Below are 19,007 nucleotides of genomic sequence, written 5' to 3'. Positions count from 1 at the left end.
CACTGCCACTGTCCATGGTGCTGAACCCAGGAGCGCATGGGCGACCTACCGTCCACATGCAATCTAGGAGCAAGTCCTTCCGGCTTGAGCTTCAAAATACACCCTAAATCTGTCCCTTCTCATCATCCCCACCCCCAGTCTAAGCCATCAACATTTCTCACCTGTGGAGGAGGAGTGGCCTCCTCACTGGCATTCCTGCCTCAGCCCCCGCCCTCACACAACAGCTGGAAAGCTCCTATTAAACCCAAGTCTGTTAACATTCCTCCCCTGCTCATAATCCTCCAATAGTTCCCATCTCATTCAGAACAAAAGCTAAGATCCTCCCAGTGGCCCACAAGGCCCCACGTGATCTGCCCCTCTTCTACTTCCCTCTACCTCACTCACTCTGCTCCTGCCTCTTGGTTATTCCCCAAATGCCAGGCAGGCTCCCACATCAAGGCCTTTGCACTTGCTGGTTCCTCTGCCTCTTACTGCATTTGGGGCTCTGCTCAAATGCCACCTCTTCAGAAAGGCCTTCCCTGACCACCTTATATGAGATAATCTCCCCTACCTGGCCCTCTCTGCCCACTTATGCTGCTTTATTCTTCTCCATAACATGCCATCAGCTCCTATCTGAAATTGTATTATATAATGATGCATTTACTTGTTTGCGTAAGCTCCTCTGGCCCTCTCCCCAAATGGGAGCTCACAAGGCCAAGGATCTTCATCTGTTTGGTCCACTGCCATATGCCCAGTATCCTGGTGCAATGCCTGGCACACAGTAGGTGCTCAATAAATATTTATCCAGGAAATGAATGAATTACCATACAGAGGCGAGAGAGGAAGTGACTGAAGAGGAGAAGAAATGCCCCTCTCCTCACCAGCTACATCCCACAAAGCTGGCTCTATGTGATTTAGAGGCCTGGACTCCATCTTTCTGAGTCCTTCAAAACCCCAGGAACATGAGGGAAACCAACACTGAAGGAGTGACCACCAAGGGATATGTCCCTCCCCACCTCTGGGGCCTGTTAGACAGGATCTCTCACAGACTCCTACACAACCACCATGACTTGGTGACTCCTGATCCATCCCCCCAACCCCCCCCCACACACACACTCCCCATCAGAGGAGCCCCTCCACCTCCTCCTTCTCCCCTGGCCCTGAGCAGAACCTCTGGCCTTTGTTGGGGGCAGTCCTCCTATGTCCCTCCCCACAGCTGACCCACCAGTGTCTCCCTGGAGAAAGACAGGTGACAGGAATAAATACTTCATTGAGGGAAGGCTCCACCTTCCTTCTCTCAAGCTCCCGAGTCACACAAACTTAAGTGCCAACCCTATCTCAGCCACTGACAAGTAGTGGAGGCCCAGGCTCTCCTGTGGGCATGCTGAGCCACACTCACTTATATTTAAAAAAAAAAAAAAAAAAAGGACAAGTCTCAGAGTGGCTGTGTAGGGGCTGACACTGGGGCCAGGGCCTGGCAGCTTCTGTGAGGATGGTTAATGAGATGTCCCTAAGAAATATGTATATTAAAACACAAGGAGACAGGCGCTGGGGTGGCTCAGTCAGTGAAGCATCTGCCTTCGGCTCAGGTCATGATCCTGGGGTCTTGGGATCCAGTCCTGCATTGGGCTACCTGCTCAGCAGGGAGTCTGCTTCTCCCTCTGCCTGCCGCTCCCCCTGCTTGTGCACTCTCATTCTCTCTCTCTGACAAATAAAACCTTTAAAAAAAAAAAAAAAGGAGATTCAGGGGTCTTCACCCAGGCCAGGCCAGGCTGGCTGAGGGGCCAATGCAGGAGTTGGAGCCTGTTGGGGCTCAAAGACTCTGGGAAGAGGGCTGGTGGACACAGAATAACAAGCAAAAATGGCTACGAGCATCCCTCAGTGTGTCCACCTGTGTGAGCCCATTGAAGAAGGCACCCAGCCCCTTCCTGGTCTTACCAATGAAGAACACGAGGCTCAGGAAGGGAAAGGGACTTGCCTAAGGTCACATAGGAGTAGAGGATGAGTCTGAGACACCCAGGACACTCAACAGCCCCATACAGGCCTGAAGTAGGAAGTCTCAGGGTGACGAAGAAAGAAAACGGTGAGCTCACAGGGTCTTTCCAGAGCTGCAGGGAAAAAGCAGTATGGGGCTTGCTTCAGCTACATCTCCAAGGAGCTCAGAGTGGGGGGTACTGGGGACCCCACCTCTGACAGGAAAACAGGCTGAAGTCCAGCAGTCAGCCAACAGGTGAAGAGGGTCCCTGGAGGTCAAGTCCCAAACCCGAGCAGGGAAGGTCACTGGCCTTCACCGCTTGCTCTTTAACAAAGAGGAAGAGCTCAGAAGGGATCAGGTTAGTGTGCACAGGGCTCCTCTGTGGGCTCAGGTTGGGGCCCAGCCACAAGAGACATACTGGAAACTGGAGGCCAACCCTATGGTACCTGGACTTCCATGTGGCGAGGACAGATAGAAAAGCCGAGAGAGGCACCTGGGTGGCTCAGTCGGTTAAACGTCTGCCTTCAGCTCAGATCGTGATCCCAGGGTCCTGGGATCAAGCCCCACATCGGGCTCCCTGTTCAGCGGGGAGTCTGCTTCTCTGCCCCTCCCCTGGCTTGTGCTCTCTCTCACTCGCTCACTCACTCTCTCTCTCTCAAATAAATAAATAAAATCTTAAAAAAAAAAAAAAAAACCAAGAGAGGTGAGTGAGGCATGCAGAGCTGCACGCTGGGGCAGCTCCGAGGTCCCCTAACCCATCACCTTCGCGTTGGTCATCAAGCTGACACTCCGCAAGGGAAAGTGACAGGCCCAGGGTTACGTGGCCACCCAGAGACAGACGCAGAACTAGACTGGGCCCCCGCGCCCCCACTCTGCTTAGTCATGGCGACAACTGACACCTTTGGCAGCAAGGTGTTTCGTGTGCTGAGGGCCTTACGCCGACTCACTCACTTCGTGCTCACAGCAACCTAAAGGGCGGGTACTTTCGATATCCACCTTTCACCAGGTGGAAACTGAGGCCCAGAGGCCCTGAGGGACCGCTCACGGTGGTGCAGCTCCTGGTGGCAGAGCCAGCATCTGGACTCTCAACCACTCTGCCCTACTGCAGCGTCCAGGGGACAGGGTTCAGAAGGTCAAAGCTACAACGGGGCTGCCACCAACAAAGGGAAGTTTTTTTAAACCCCAAAGAAATATTCAAACGCGCTCCACAAAGGAGGCTGGTGAGAGAAAATGTTGCTTCCTGTCCAAGAGGGCAGGCATGCAAACTCAGAGCAACAAGGGCTTGGCGGCTAACATCTTCCTCCTCCTGTCACTCCCGTCAAGCTTGGAGGCAAACGCAGAACGGATCACGGCCCCGCTGTGATAGGCCAGGGTGAACACATCAAAGACGAACTGCAGAGAGCAGGAAAAGTGACCCAATGACACCCAACCCAGGGGACTCACAGAATCAAGAGGTGTCAGCGCCCTGCCAAAGGCCAGAGTGGCAGAGAAATCAGAGTGGACAGGCCAAGTCCCCAAGGCGGGCCAGGCAAGTTCGGGCTTCGTCTTCACAGCAGTACGGAGATTGACCTGGCAATCACCAAGCAGTCACATTGATGCCAGCACCTTGCCAATCTCCAAGCGCCGGCCAGGAGACCCAGCTGGCGCACGGTGGGCCTCGTGGCTCGGCATGGGGTGCCCATGCCAGGTCCACTTAATTTCCACCTACATTAGAGTGACGGGCAGCAGACCAAGGCAGTGGAAGACATGATGGGTCTCAAGTTCAGGGCAGCCTGGTTGCTAAGCTAGAATGGTGGCGACTGGCTGCAAGGTGGGGCCCACTTCTGCTCAGCATCCTTGGAGAATGCATGGCCAGTGGGCAGGGCATCCTGGGCCCTGGCTGCCGGGTCCCTGTGCTGTGGCTTCAGGAAGCACCTGCGGGGAGAGTCCAGAGGTCTCCCCCTGAGAAGATGCTGCCAGCTCATATACACCAAGCTAAAGCCAGTGGCAGGACTCCTCCCTGCTTCCGGCCCCCCAGCCCCTTGGCTAATGTCAACCACATTTCATCTGATTGGGGGTGAGAAGATTGCATGCTCCAGGCTCTGTCCCTGTGCAATTGGTCCCAATCATCCCTGAACCAAAAGACCAGACTCTGAAGCATCCCCATTTGACACCCATTCCTTTAGGTCTTGAGGGATGTCTTCTTTTCCAGCACTTCTCTGAGAGCCTTTGCTGATGGAGAAAAATGCCTGGAGCCCGGCACCCTGGACTGTGAGGACATAGCCTATGGGGGGCAGAGCTAGACGCTGGAGATGAGCTGACTCTCCTGTTACAGAGAGAAGGAGGCCCCAGAAGGGCAGTGACAGACCCAAGGACACAGGGCTGGTCATCTGTTGGCTCACGTGTTCATTCTATCAACATCTATTAAGGCCCCGCTGTGTGCAAGGGAGGGCGAGAAGCACAGAGCCAAGTGAGCCCTGTCCTTCCCCAGCATCAGGGGGTGCAGAGCCATATGAAAGAGGCTCAGGGAAAGTTCAGTAGGCACTGTGGTGGGTGTACTTGAGGTTTCCCAGGTGGTGAGCCCTGGGGACCATCATCCTCCCTCCAGGTGAGCATCTCTGCATGGGGGGAGAGCAGATGAGGGAAGCCTGCAGGGAGGCAGGGCCTTGGCCTGAGCCTTAAGGGCAGAGAGGACCCCCCAGGGTCCTGAGCAAGTGGGACACAGCAGGTAGAAATGGTGTGTGCTAATACATTCCCTGGGGTAAGCCGACATGACCCCAACTGCCAAAAAAAATTAAAATACAGCATTGGCTTGAAAAAACTCTGCTCAGCTCTGTCTTGCATTGGTCCCTGTCCCATGGCCACTAAGACCAGGCCAAGCCCCTCAGCGGGGTCCCATCTGCCTGACTCACTCCTACCTCTTGCTCATGCTGTTCCCCCAGCTGGCATGCCCTTCCCCTCCTCTTCACTTGTCTAAGCCCGTCTTGCTGGGCCAGGTCCCGTGCAGCCCTGCAGTATAGCTCTTCCTTTAACAGATGCACCATCACATCCCTTCATTCACTTATTCAGGCAAACTCTACTGAGCCCTACTGCACGCAGGGCAGGGCGCGAGGTCTAGTGGTGTACCGCTCCTCCCGTGCCCACCGAGAGCCAGCAGGGCCCCTAACTCCTCTCCTCACACCAGGGCTGCCTACATGGGGGGTGCGAAGCCCAAGCCAGCTGGGAAACTCAAGCAGGTCTGGAAGGCTGAGCCTCTTCCCCTTCCTGCCCTCCGGGGCAGGCAGCCCCTCAGGATGAAGAATCCCAAGGCAGGCACTGTCGCAAGAAATGAGAGGAAGTGGAGCCCTGCATCTCAGCCTGATGCAGCTACAGAGCGGCCCTGAGCTCTCATATCCCTTCTTCTGCCTCCAGGAAAGGATTCTGTCCTCGGGGAGTCAGGAGAGGGCCGGGGCCAGCCAGGGAGCTCAGTGGGGGAGGAAGCTGGGGTCCCGGGGCCACCCGACCCAACCCCAGGTGCCTCTGCTCTGTCGGCCTCCGTCTGCCCTTCTGCAGGCTGGGAGAACAACCTCAGACCCCTGGGATAAGAGCTAAAGAAGTAAGTAGCTGGGGGCTGGGCTTTATGGTCACCCATTCCCCAGACATTTACTAGGCAGTACTATGTGCCAGGGACTGACCTAGGGATGCAGCTGAGAGCAAAATGGGCAAAAAACCTCTGCCCTTGTGGACCATAAACAAATATAAATTCACTTGTCAAGTGCTATAAGAAAAACAGAGCCAGGAACAGGGAAAGGAGAGTAACCGGCCAGGGGAGGGGCTATCTTAGATACTGTGGTCAGAAAGGCCTCTCTGAAGAGGGGACAGCTGGGAAGACACCTGAATACACGGAGGATGTGGGCCAAGTGGATATTCAGGGAAAGACAGTTCGAGGCAGAGGGGCCAGCCAGTGCAAAGGCCCTGAGGTGGGCTGATGCCCAGAGTGTTAGAAGAGCAGTGAGGAGGCAGGTGTGGCTGCAGCAGAGAGATGGAGGGGAGAAGAAGGAGAAAAGGCCAGGGGCAGCGGGAAGGGTAGCAGGCATTCTGTCCACCGTTAGGGGGTCTTGGATCCTGGGGGCACCCTGGGACAAACCTCTCCTCTCTGGTTTCCCAGATACATAAGCAGAGCCAGCACCCCCAACCCCGGTACCACAAATCTTTCCAGCGGGCCAAGCTCTTCCCCCATCCCCTTGGAGCCTCCAGGAGGAGAGCGTTCCTTTTACAGCAAGAGAAGATGAATCCAGAGATGTCACATAAGCAGTGGGATGAGGAGGCGCCCCAGCCTTGAGCCTCGGCTGCCGGCCCTGCCAGTCTCCATCCGTGCTGCTGCGCTGACCCGAGCCATCTAAATGCAAGTCTGACGCTCAGCCCTGGGAGCTGGAGCTGGAGGTCAGACCAGCAACAGCTTGACTCACCAGTGTCTCCGGAATACCAATAGGGGACACAGGGACACAGCGGGGAGATGAGGCTTTGGAACTTCTCACTGAGCAAGGGACAGGACGTCCTCCAAGGAGCAGGCTGACCCATCCACCCCCGCCCCTTCCTGCCCTGTCACCACCCAGAGCGGCCATCTTGTTCCCACCCTAGGAGCACAGGCCTGGATGTGCCCAGGGCGCTGGAATCGCTCACCAGAGAGGACCAGAACCAAAGCCCCCAGGCGACCCCATGGAGAAGCCCCTGCCAGGAGCTGGCCTGTGTCTTTCCTGCCACATGCACCAGAGGTGGGGGAACCACCTGCTGGATTCAAATTCCACTCCTGCTATTTTCCAGCTGTGTGACCTCAGGGGAGTTGCTTAACCTCTCTGATCCTCAGTTTTGCCATCTGTACATTGCGGTTGTCTTGAGGGCTAAATGAGTTAACATGCATGAAGTACATAAAACAAGAGTTGGTCCATAGAAGGACTCCATCAATATTACCTACTAATATCATCCATTCTCCCATCACCCACACAGGAGGCCTGGGCTGCTACTCAGCACTTCTGTTTGACCTTGAGCAGGCCCCTTAACTTCCCTGAGCCTTTGTTTTCCTCATCCGTGAAATGGAGTACTACAGGAAGTAAACTGAGGCTCACATGGGGCCCCATGGGCAGAGAAATGCTGTGGGGGTATAAAAGTTTATACCCCAGACCCCAACCCTGAGGGGGCCCAGGATGGTGGAGGGAGGCACTGAGGACAGGGCCACGTTGGTACCACCCCCTCAGGTTGTCTCTCCCTCCCGGGGTGACTCATTCCCATTATCTCCAGAGCCCAGGCGGGGCCTGCTCGGCATGCCTAATCCCAGGTTTTACTCAGCAGCCTGGCCAGGAGGAGGGAGTCCGGGCGTTCAAAGATGGGGAAATGCACCAGATGCCTCACGCGAGCATGCACACGCACAAAGGCCTGTCCACGGACACCCCTACCGAGGCAGGCCCCCCAGTCACATGTCCAGAAAATCACATACATGCAGCCCTCACCCCGACGCGTGTCCCGCCCTAGCTGCCTTTGGAGCTCACCTCGCTGCCTGGGCACCACCAGCCCAGCTGTCCTGTCCTAGCCTCATCCCTGAACATGACCTACAGCTACTGTTAGTGCCCAGCCTGGTCCGCGCGGGCCCTCCAGCTCTCCCTGGGCCTCCCTAGGAGTGGCCAGGCGACAGGGAGGGCTGCAGCCCAGGCAGCGGGACCCCAGATAAGAGCCCTCTGATGTGTGTTTCTGAGCTCCCACATCCGTGGGCCAGAAGCACATTCCGTTCTGGCAGCGACCAGGTTTAAACCCATTTCACAGGTAAGAAAACCAAAACTGAGCAGCTGAGTGACTGTCCCGGGCTCTCACAGCCAAGAGGCAGCCAAGCCAGAGCCCAGATCTGTCTTCCAGAAGCTGCCCGTTAACCACACGCTGCCACCTCGGTGATTCGGGCGGCGGGGAGACAGACAGCCTGGCTCCAAGTCCTGCTCCAATACCTCGCTGTGTGAGCCTGGGCAAGCCACCTCACCCCTTGGAGCCTCAGTTCCCCCCTCTGTAAAATGGGAACAGAAACCCCGGACCCACAACGTTGTCACCAGGATTTGTGACAGTGCAGGGAGGGTGCCTGGTACAGGGCAGGGTTCAACCAAGGGCCACAGGATGGCCTGGGGCATGAGCCACATGACTGAATGATTGGGGTGGGAGAGCACGGCGCTGATGGGGGCTAGGAAATGCTGGCCAGGGCTTTCTTTAAGCCCCGTGCCAATGGCCCAACTCATGCTGAGTGCTACACAAGAGCTCCCCACCCAGAGGACAGAGCTGGGTTCCAGTCCCTGGTCCTCCACATCCTGCTTAAATGGCCTTGGGGAAATGACCTACTCCTTTGGGCCTCAGTTTCTTCATCTATAAAATGGACGCAATGGTGCGCCCCAAGCCCACACAGCAGGCAGCCAGGACTCGCTGGCCAAGCTCTCCCCTCAGCTCTGATGTGCATCCTCCACCTGGCAAGCACACCCTTCCCTCTACTCCGCTGCCTGGCACTCCTCTGAGCAACTCACAGATGATTTATACTTCAGAGGACGAATCAATACCATATACGGCCAAAGACATCTTTAATCTTTCACAGGGATTAGGCTACAAGGTACAGCGGCCTCTTTCTACAGGCCGCTCAATTCTGATTTCAATTTGGCCAGCTGGAGCGCGGCTTTCTCTCTCCTTTTCTTTTCACCCACCTAAAGACGTTCCTCCAAATCAAATTTCATTTACCAGGTGGGGTGGGGAGGCCTAAAGGCCCGTACACGAGAGCGGGCCCAGCCAGGGCACCGGGGCTGCAATGGGAGACAGGAGGAGGGTCTAAGGACGTGGGAGGTCAGGCCTTCGGTGATGGGATGGGGTGCAGGGGGCGCTGTGAGGGACACCTGCACCAGGCCAGGAGTGCCCCTGAGCCACGGGCCCTGGCAGCACAGCTAGTTCTCTTTTTCTAGAATTCCTCTGTAAAAGTCTTGAGTAGACTATATATTTTCTGACCACCAAATGCCTGATTAGATGCTTGTGGAAAATTCAAACAATAGTCTAAGTTTCAGCCAAAATGCAATACCTAGGGACGCCTGGGTGGCTCAGTCGGTGAAGTGTCTGCCTTTGGCTCAGGTCATGATCCCAGGGTCCTGGGATCAAGCCCCGTGTCAGGCTCCTTGCTCAGTGGGGAGTCTGCTTCTCCCTCGCCCTCTGCCTGCTGTTCCCCCTGCTTATGCTCTCTCTCTGACAAATAAATAAATAAAATCTTTTTTAAAAAAATGCAATACCTAGACCTCACCCCAATCCCATGCCTCTCGTACCCTTAAGATGTCAGCAAGTGTCCCTCCAGGCTGTGTGTGTATGTGTGTGTGTCTGTCTGTCTGTCATGCCCCCATCTGTGGGAAACGGGGGCAGAAGATGGAGTGATGACTACAAAAGCAGTTATGACCTCTAGCCCTGGAGCCAGACCGCCTGGCTTCAAATCCCTTCTCTACCCGTTTACCTGTATGACCTGGGGCTGGTTATTATTAGGCCTCTCTATGCCTCAGCTTCCTCCCCTATAAAATGGGGTATCTACCTCACTGGGTAGGGAGGATTACCCGGGACAACAGGTGTCAAACGTGTGCTCAGCATGTGTGAGGCGCATAGGGAGAGCTACGTGAGTACCGGGAGTGGCTTCCAGGTCCCTCGTGCCCGGGACTGAATACCACGGAACACTAAAATTCTAGGCTTTCTGTCCCTCCTTCTAGCACCTTTGTCCCCAAATCCTGTAGAGACTGCACCTGAAACAGAGGGCGGTGGGCTCGTTTGGGAAAGGATGCCAGCCATTGAGGACAGGAACCCGGCAGAGTGCAGTGGGTGGGGCCAGCCCCGAGAGAGGGGCCCGTGTCGTGTCGGAGCAAAGCAGTAAAGGACATGTGGGCAGCCAGAGGGAGGGGGCTGTGGCACCACCAGGGGGCCCCAGGGAGCTGCGGCCCACCTGCCTGGAGGTGGGAGTGGGGGCCTGTCCAGCCCATGCTCCCCTCTGCCTGGCCAGCCGCCGGCGTGGTAAGTGGCCTGGAGCCCGGCCATCGGTCAGGGCCGCCCCACTTCTGTCCTGTCTACCAGGCTGCAGGCTCCCGAGCTGCTCTGGCTGTACAATTAAAGGGGCTTATCTGAGACTTAGAGCAGGATGATGCCCACAGGGTGTTACCAACGCCAGCCTCTGGATACTCTGTGGTTCCCCAGGAAAAGCAATTAGAGTCCCAGGGTTATGCGCGTATAAATATACAGATGCCATCCTCCAAGGTCGAGGGCGCCACAGTGAGCTATTTAGAGATAGAGCCTTGGGAGAGGCCAGGGGCCCCTCTGCCAGGAGCTGGGTCTGTCAGGAGGGGAGGAGCCTGTCTGCTTCCCCCCAACACCCCACCCTCAATGAACTGGCCTGCTTGGCAAGGCTCACCCAGACCCAGGTGGAGCCCCCGACCCAGGGGACTGACTGCTGGGCTGGCTGCCCACCGCCACAGCCCCGTGTGCAGGCTGCCCTCCTCAGCATGGCCATCAGAACTGACCCTCTGAGCGGGCCAGGCTTCGGGCTGCCCGGAGTGTTAACCCTTGCTGTGCCAGCCTCTTATTGCTTGTGGATATCTAAAACTTTATCCCTGGAGCTTCTGAGGACAATTAAGGGAAGGCGGGGAGCTTAATGGGGGGAAAGGTGGCTTGTGGTAAGGGGTTGATGGGGGGTGGGGGAGACCTCCAGGAGAGCACATCTCTTTCCCAGCTCCTCACATCCCACCCACAGGCACCTACTTCCCTGAAGCCACAAGGAACCAGCATAGCGCTGCCCGCCCCAGTCTCTCCCTCCCACCACACAGCCAATGCCTCACACAACCCTGGCTCCCAGGACCTGCTGGCTGAGCCCCATCTCCTGGGTCCCTGAGACCCTCACTAAACAAAACCACCTCCACCCCATCCCCTTCTCCCTCTGCCTGAGAACAGCACTGTTCCACTGGGTCCCATGCCAGAAATATCAACAGTCCCTCCGTCTGCCTGGCCTGGTTGGCAAAAGTCATTCCCATCCACCCCCTAGTCCTGGGGGCTACCTAGCCGGCCAGCAAGGCCACGGACAGCTCCCCAGGGCCCAGGGGACAGACGGAGGTCCACGAGGGGAATGGCCCAGGGCAGGCAGAGCCCACGGCAAGACCGAGAGAGCCTCTCAGGCAGCGCTGGGCCACTGTGCCCTGACATCCCCCTGTTCCCGAGCATGACTCACCATCCTCCCGGGACTTCTGGATGAAGGCCTCCACGCCGCTCTCGCCGTAGCTGCCCTCCGAGGCCAGTGTGGACACGTAGTTCCACTTGAGGGCGCGGACGATGTCTACCATGGCCTGGGCCTGGTACGTGTCTGAGGGCACCACGCGGGAGAAGAAGTCGTAGCGGCTGTTGTCACTCAGGTCGGGGGCTGTGGAGGCGTAGCTGATCTGGGGGATCTGGGGGCGAGAGGGGCCGCTGATGGGGGCGGCTGGCACCCCCACCGTGCCCAGCCAGCACCACACCACTCCACAACAGTCTCCTTCCCATCCCCACAGCCTCGGGACTGCCCCAGCCCTTCTTGTCCTGAGGGAGAGCCTGTGGTGTGGGCTGGGTGGGTCCTAGCCAGCTTGACACAGGAGGAAACTAAGGCCAGAAGTGTGAACACCTGGTTGGGTGGCCCTCCCCTGGCTCCAGCCCAGAGTCCCAGTGCTTCCCACCTCCTCTCAGCTGCCTCCACCGCCAGGCCTCCCCATGTCCTCCGCATCCCCAGTGGGAGTGAGACTGACATCAGGGTGAGAAGTGACTGGCGCAGCGGCACCAAGCCTTCCTCTTCCAGAAAAGTGTCCCAACCAGCATCACCTGGGTCCTGTGTCTGGTGGTCCCCCAAACACACACACACACACACACACACACACACACACACACACACACACACCAGGGAATCATGCAGGATTACACACATAAACACACACTGGAGCCTCTGGGTGCCTCCATTTACAAAAGGGCTGGAAGATCCCAGCAGGGGAAAATCCCTAGGTAGATGACACAGTTCAGGCTGTGGATGGGGTGGGGATGAGGGTGTCAAGAGGGGCCCTGAGAGGTCATTTGGCCCATCACCCTCCCCCAGGCAGCCCCTCATGTCAGCACCCAGCAGACGCTGAACTCACAGCTCCTTCGTCCTGCCCAGCTCAGAGGAGACAGAACCTGGGTCCCCACCATTATCCCACATCCCTGGCCACCCAGAGGATGGAATCACAGGAAGACAGAGTGGGTGGGGCCCCCAGTAAGTCCCTCTCTCCACAGCCTGGGACACAGGGTCCAGATAGGCCTCCACGGCAGATTCCAGCACCCTGCCCCCAGCCCTGGTGCTCCCAGCCACAGAGCACTTTTGTGCCCCCACAGACCTCACCTGGGCCCTCTCCATGCAAAGGTGAGATGCAGAGCCCTTAAGCTGCCCTTCTTCCTATGGCTGACATCCAACCCAAGGACAAAAACCTCCTGGTCAGTCTGGCCACTGAGGGTGGGAAATGTTCCAGAGGACAAGAGGATTTGGGGTGCCCCCTGGACAAGTGGTTGCCCACCTGGCCTATGCCTAGGGTGTCCCCATCCCCAGGGACAGCAAGGGTCCACCTTCCATGGAGGATGCCCATGAGGACAAGGACATGGCCCAGCTCGGCCCCCCGTGATGCCCCCCAGGTGGGCCCCAGCAGGCCCCTCATTGTCTCCCCTCACTGAACTCACTCAGGAGAAAGGGAAAGATGGGGTGGGGAAAACAGATGATGGCTTGTCCAGATTCGCTGAGCAACTAAGGGTAACCCCAAGCCCTCTCATTGTAGCTCTTGTGGTCTTTCTAAGATGGCATATAACCCCCATGGCACTGTTTGTAAGAGCAAACCTTTGGAAATAATCTGGTAAAACAAACAAACAAACAAAAAAACACAGCCACACAAGGAATACTACTCAGCCGTGAAAAAGATCCTGGGAGCTTTCCATGCGAGGCTCGGACAGCTCTCCAAGACCCACAGCGGGAGCAAAGCAGCAAGGCCAGCTCTGTGCGTGAGCAGCGCCCCGCCTATCATGGGAGGGGGCAGGATGGACCCTCCCCACTCTGAAACAAAACAGCCTCCGGAGAGGGAACTGGGTGGCTGGGGGACAGGGTTGAGGGGAGAGCCTTCCCTTGGTACCCTTTGCATGTTTTACATGCAGAATCATGCAAACATACCACCTGCTTGGAAAACCACAGTATAATCTTCCCAAGCACCTGCATCTGTCCCCTCTCCTACTTGTGTCCATGGCCTCCGAAAACTAGCCAGTCCCCTCTGCCATGGAGAGCGCTGAGCATGAACACAGTGCCCTCTAGAACGTGGTCTCTGTTTGGACAGTTGGTGGTTAATTTTAGGAGCGTCATTATTTTTAGGGTCAGCCAAGGGGTATCATGGTTTTAGGGGTTGGTTGGTGTTTAAGGGTCTGTCACTCAGAGCAACGTCTCTCAGCCTCAGCACTACTAAGACTTTGGGGGTCTGATTCTTTGTTGGGGGGCTATTCTTTGCACTGAAGGATGTTTGGCAGCATCCCCATCCCCTACCCACTAGATGCCGGTAGCACACCCCTCCCCCAGTCACGACAACCAAAAATGTCTCCAGATATTGCCATGGGCCCCCCGGGGTGCAGAACCATCCCCAGTGGAGACCTACTGCCTTAGAGGTCTGTACTGAAACACTGAGGGGTGAGGTGATATGATGAGGTCTGGGGTTCGCTTCAAAAGCATCACAATGGGAGCACATGGAAGAAGAAAGAACGATGGCCAAGAGCAGACAACTCTGAGTCCCACGTACTTGGGGGCTCACCACCCCATTTGTTTTGCATGTGGCCGAAATGTCCGGATTTAACACATTTTTAACAATAAAACAAAACAAAATCAACAGCACCCCTGGGGCATGCCGCTGAACAGAAGAGCCCCAAATTTGGAGCTGGAGCCAGAGCAGGTGTTGGAGAGGGCAGGGCCAGGACCTGCCTTCCCAGCAGGTCCCGAGAGAAGACAGATTTGTTTGTCAGCTTCCCTCGGTGCCTGGTCCTCAGCAAGCAGTGCTCATCGCACGCCCGGGAACCCACTCTCTTCCTAATTAGAAGAAGCTTGTCTCCTACTTCTGATGTTTTCTCCCAACACGGCACTGGAGTCAAAAGGGACTGCAGCCAGCAGAGGGGCAGGAAGACCAGGGAGGTCTCAGGGCCCCTCACACAGAAGACTGCTCACTCATCACCCCTCATTCCTCCCTCCAAGCCACCTCCCACCTCTCCTCTAGTTCAGGCACTCAGCATGGGCTGGGATGGCAGATGGACAGATGGATGTCCAGATATTAGGACCCAGGCCCCCGCCCCACTGCACACCCCCATTCCCACAAAGGGTAGGAGGGCCAAGCATGGAGTTCCCGCAGGGTAAGCGGGTAAGCGGGTCAGTCTGCAGGGGTGCCCTGGCCTCAGATTTCAGGTGCACAGGAAGGACCTTTGTTCTGCCAACAACTCCCCAGACCCTGGAAAAGGGACCCAGCCCTGAGGTGGTTGAGAGGAGGAGAGAGCCTCCTGAGTAGCGTCAGGGGAATAAGCCAGCATCCCTGCCAGCCCCACCTCCCCCGGCCCTCGCAGGCTCCTCCTCAGCTCCAGGCCCTCCGAGCTTCCTAGCAGGGTGGTTTCGAGCTGAGATTGGGGAGCTCAACTTGCTGTGTCCAGGTTCAAACCCCAGCTTAGCCACCCAGTAGCTGGGAAGCCTCCAGAAAGTTACTTCACCTCTCCAGACCTCAGTTTTCTCAGCTGCAAAATGGGAATAATTACAATCCCTGTCTCATAGGGTTGCAAGGGTCACATGAGGGAATTTTCGTGAATGGCTAGCAGGCAGTAAGCACTTGAAAAGTTAGCTCTGAGGTGAGCTATAATCCCTCCTGCTACACCTCTCTTAGCCCTCTATCCCCACACCTCCCAGCCCCTCTGCCAGCTCTCTCCCAGCCCAGTTACGGCTATGCTCCCAGGGCTGGGGCGCCTCCTTCTGGAATGCTGGCCCGGCAGGCCCTCCAAGGCCCTCCTCCCTCCAGCCTCACCCATGCCAAAGGCAGCACAGCGTCAGCCGGAACCCAGATTCCAGGGGCCCCTGACCGACCTCAGCTGGCCTACTCTCGGTCCCATCTGCCTGGCTTCCTCTGCCCACATAGCCCATGTCACCTCCTCCAGGCAGCCCTCCCTGAGCTCCAGAGAGCCTGCTCAGACCTCCCACAGCACCGAGTGGGGCTGCTGCAGGGGCACCAGACATGTTCTCCTGGTGTGAGGATGCCTGGCCCACTTGTCAACTCAGCAGGCATCCTAAGGTGCTCCCATCGTGTGGGCAAGGCCACTCTGTGGACACACAAAGAAAAGTAGACTACTCCCAACACCCACTGCATCCCCGGAAGGGCCAGGTGGGGCACCCCAGAGTGACCCACTGTGGCTGGAGCTGGCACCCAGCAGAACTTCCCACCCAAGGGATGAGTGACTGAGATGGGAGGCAGGGAGGAAGTGAAGAAATCTCTCCCCGCTCCATGCGCACTCACCCCCCAACCCCGTGTGCGCGTGCAATCGCGCTCTCCCTCTCTCTCTCTCTCTCAGGCTTCTCGAGTGACAAGGAGGTCCATGCCACGTGGGGAAAGACAAAAGCTGCTTCCGGGCTTGAGCAGCAATGAAGATGAATGCCAAGTGCATCTGTGTGTGTGTGCGCGTGCGCGCGCGTGTGCCCTAAGCGCATGAGCACCCAGCACGTTCATTCATTTACTCCTCCTACCGATAGTCACTGAGTACTGACAGCCTGCCAGGCATAGTTCTGAGTGCTGGCGACAGACAGGTGGACACTCTGTCCTCGTGGGGCTCCCAATCGACACAGATGTGACCCAATGACACCCAACCCAACCACTGAGGTAGGCCATGCAAAGGTGATCCTAAGCTGTTAGACGGAAATAAGGGCCCAGGAGAAAAAGGAAGAACAGAGCAGGGGACTGTTAGAGGGGCCGGGGGACGTCTCTCTGACCAGGCGACATCTGAGTCAAGACTTCAAGATGGTGAAGGAGGGAGCCATGTGGGTATTTGAGGGAGGGCATTTCAGGCAGAGGGAACAGCCAATGCAAAGGCCCCTGCACATACGTGTGCGTGAGTGTGCACATGCATGTGCATGTGTGAGTATGTTACATGCCTGTGTGTCCAGGCGCACACGTGTGTGTTTAGAGCCTGAATCTGTTCTCAGGCTGTCCCAGGCCTGGCCAGCAGCCCCACATCCCCACTAGGTACGGCAACACTGGTGGGCCCCAGGATGCCCACGGCTCAGGCTCTGACTCACTGGCTCCCAGACTAGCAGAATCGAGGGACTCCCTGAGAGTTGCTGCTCCATGTCCCACACCACCCAGCAGAGGAGAAGCAAGCTGACAGGTAGGAAACCTGCCCCGTGCCCCAGAGCCACCCAGGGCACAGTTCCCTGAAAGCCGATACTTCATTCAAGGCTGTTTGCAACAGCCAGGGATCAAACCTCTACCTTGACCTCCACGAGGCCTGCAGCACCCCGAGCCAAGCAGCTGGGTGTCCATGACCATCACCATGGCCACCCCAAGGCCACCCCACAATAACACCAACCCTCTTCCTGTGTGCTTTAGTGTTTAAAAGCACCTCCCCTTCCTGTCTCTTCCCTAATGCTTTGCACAGCACGGAAGCTTCCAGCACACCCTGCAGCCAGCCTGCCTGGGGCTGTGTGGCGACCCAGCCTTGTCATCCAGCTTTGTGACCTCAGGCAAGCGAGCAGCCTCTCTGGGCTTCAACTTCCTCCCCTATAAAGAAGCCACAGTGACAAGACAGAAGACTGCACTTGCACGTACATGCCAAGTGCTCCAAACAGGGGGGCCCTCAGCAAATGCTAGCTATTAGCAGGAGAGAGGGAGGCGAGGCTAGGACCATTGTGCCCATTTTGCAGATGAGAAAACGGAGGCTCAGAGAGATGAAAGTACCCTCTGAGTATCACAGCCAGGAGATACCAGAAACAAGGCAGAGACTGAGCTGCTCCGCCATTCCGGAATCCTGGCCTCGGGCCCTGCCCACCCTCCCAGCTGACTCTGCCCCTTCTGCTCCACCCACAAGCCAGGCCGGGCAGCCACAGATTGAAGCTGGACCCTGCTGCCACCTCCGGCAGCCATCTCCGGCAGCCAGCCCCGGCAGCCAGCCCCAGCCAGGGCCCACGCAGACCTCGGGACCCCCAGCTGGCTAACTGCAGCCCCTCTCACCAGGGAAGCAGAGAGGCCCTGCAGTAGGCCAGGCAGACCCTCGGTTGGCTTCCTGCTCCTTGCCCTTCTGATCCCGGCTGCTCGAGGCCTCGACTGCCCGGCTCTCAGCATCCATTATTTTCCTCCCAGATGAAAGGCAGCCAGGCTTTTAGGTACATGAAAGCTGCACGAGCAGGAACTGGAGTTCAGAGAGCTGGTGAGAGGAGAGAAGGCCAGCTTGCAAAGGCCTGGCCTGCATGGACAGGGCTGAGGGACACGGTCCCCCGCCCCCAGCCCCCTCACCCGCCTGAGCCATGTGCCGTCTCCCAAGGGGCTTCTGCTGCAGACACAGTGCCCAGAGGAGCGGGAGGTGTTGCCAGCCACCCTTCCTCCCTCTACGGGGCCTCGGGAGGGCAGGGGAGGAGGAGGACTGTGTCTCCATCAGAGCTGGGCCCACAGTAGGCACTTCACCCACTCTTGTGGGGGCACCAAGCACCTCCTCTCAGCCAGGTGCTGAGAACTAGCCTGGTGGGGGCTGGAAAAGGTGGTTCAGACACACTTCCAGGCTGACATGCCAGGTTTGGGACAAGAGATTCACTGGGGGCCTCGCAGGGGAGCTGTAAGGAGAGAAAAGCCTGGCAGTGCAGGCTGAGGGCTTGGACAGGCTGAAGAGGTGCACAGCTGGGCAGGGCCTTCACAGTGAGAGACCAGGAATACACCTGAAGGGTGCAGGGAGACATAAGAGGAGTAGGGGGGCTGTGGACCCAGCACACGGAGGGGGTGGGGATGGCCCCCCGCCTTCAGCCCTGACTGGGCCCATCTCGGACAAGGACCCCAGGGTTTAAGAGCAGAAAAAAAGAGTGACCCTACTGCTTAGGACAGCCACAAGGCCTCATACACCCATACCGCATGGAGATGCCCCCTAAAGAACAGAGAAACAGACTTCCGAAGCCTGGGAAGTGGGGGCGGTGGAGAGGGCACCCTGGGCACGGGGCTGAGCTGGCATCTGGGCAGTCTTTGGAAGGACCTAGGATAGACCCTGATACGCCTGCCCCAGGGCTTCCTCTCGGACCCCGAGTCGGGGGCCTTTCCCCACACTCAGTAGGTCACTTGGGGCCCACAGATCTTCAGGGAATTCGGGTCAGGCTGGCCTGCACTGCTCACTCCAGGACGCCCTCATTAGTCGGATCTCATTACCCTATTCTGCTGACATAGACCTGCCACCGACTCCCAGCCCCAGCTGTCCAGTCACTCGGGGGCCTGGCCATGCACCCCGGCTGGGTCCTGGGCTGGCCTGTGTCCCAGCACCACCAGTCAGCCACTCGGCCCCTGCTGGGGGCTGCGCCCACCGTCTCATCTCTGTCTCCACCTCGGTGCCCGGGGCACTCAGCCCCCCTGGCTCCGCCACCCCCCAGGCCTGGAGACCCCCCTCCTCTCACACTGTGGCCTACGACATCTCCTCACCGCGACTGAGAAGTGGGCATCAGATTTTCCCAGGAGCCAAACGCTATCTTAAAAGACAGCAAAATTTGCCCAGCAGGCCCCTGTGGTCCCTTCCACCCGGCTGCTCTCGAGGCCACCAGCCTTCGCCTCCCACACTCTCCCGGCCCACCCGCACTCCTCAGAAACCCCGTTGATTTGTTCATTCGTTCACTCATTTGCCCGCCCAATAACAGTTTCCACAGCACTTGCACGCTCTGTGGCTCTGGGGTGAACACACAGAGACAAATCCCTGCCTTCGTGGGACAGACATTCTAGTGGGAGGGATAACCAGTAACAAACACACACACAATTGATGTCGTCCCTAG

General features: G+C 57.5%; 1 protein-coding gene across 4 annotated transcripts in view; it reads right to left on the bottom strand.

The window, feature by feature from the left end:
* GRM4 (glutamate metabotropic receptor 4) overlaps positions 1 to 19,007 on the bottom strand; it is a 117,112-nt gene that overhangs the window by 53,379 nt on the left and 44,726 nt on the right. For all 4 annotated transcript variants that reach the window (XM_032410003.1, XM_032410004.1, XM_032410001.1 and 1 more), the window contains exon 3: positions 11,175 to 11,391. In XM_032410003.1, the coding sequence (XP_032265894.1) occupies positions 11,175 to 11,391 (217 nt within the window). The remainder of the gene's footprint in view (positions 1 to 11,174; positions 11,392 to 19,007) is intronic.

This window comes from Phoca vitulina, unplaced genomic scaffold, assembly GCF_004348235.1.
Source record: "Phoca vitulina isolate PV1807 unplaced genomic scaffold, GSC_HSeal_1.0 scaffold11, whole genome shotgun sequence".
NCBI classification, from domain to species: Eukaryota; Metazoa; Chordata; class Mammalia; order Carnivora; family Phocidae; genus Phoca; species Phoca vitulina.
Note: the sequence above shows the minus strand (reverse complement) of the source record. Positions and strands in the feature narration are given on the sequence as shown.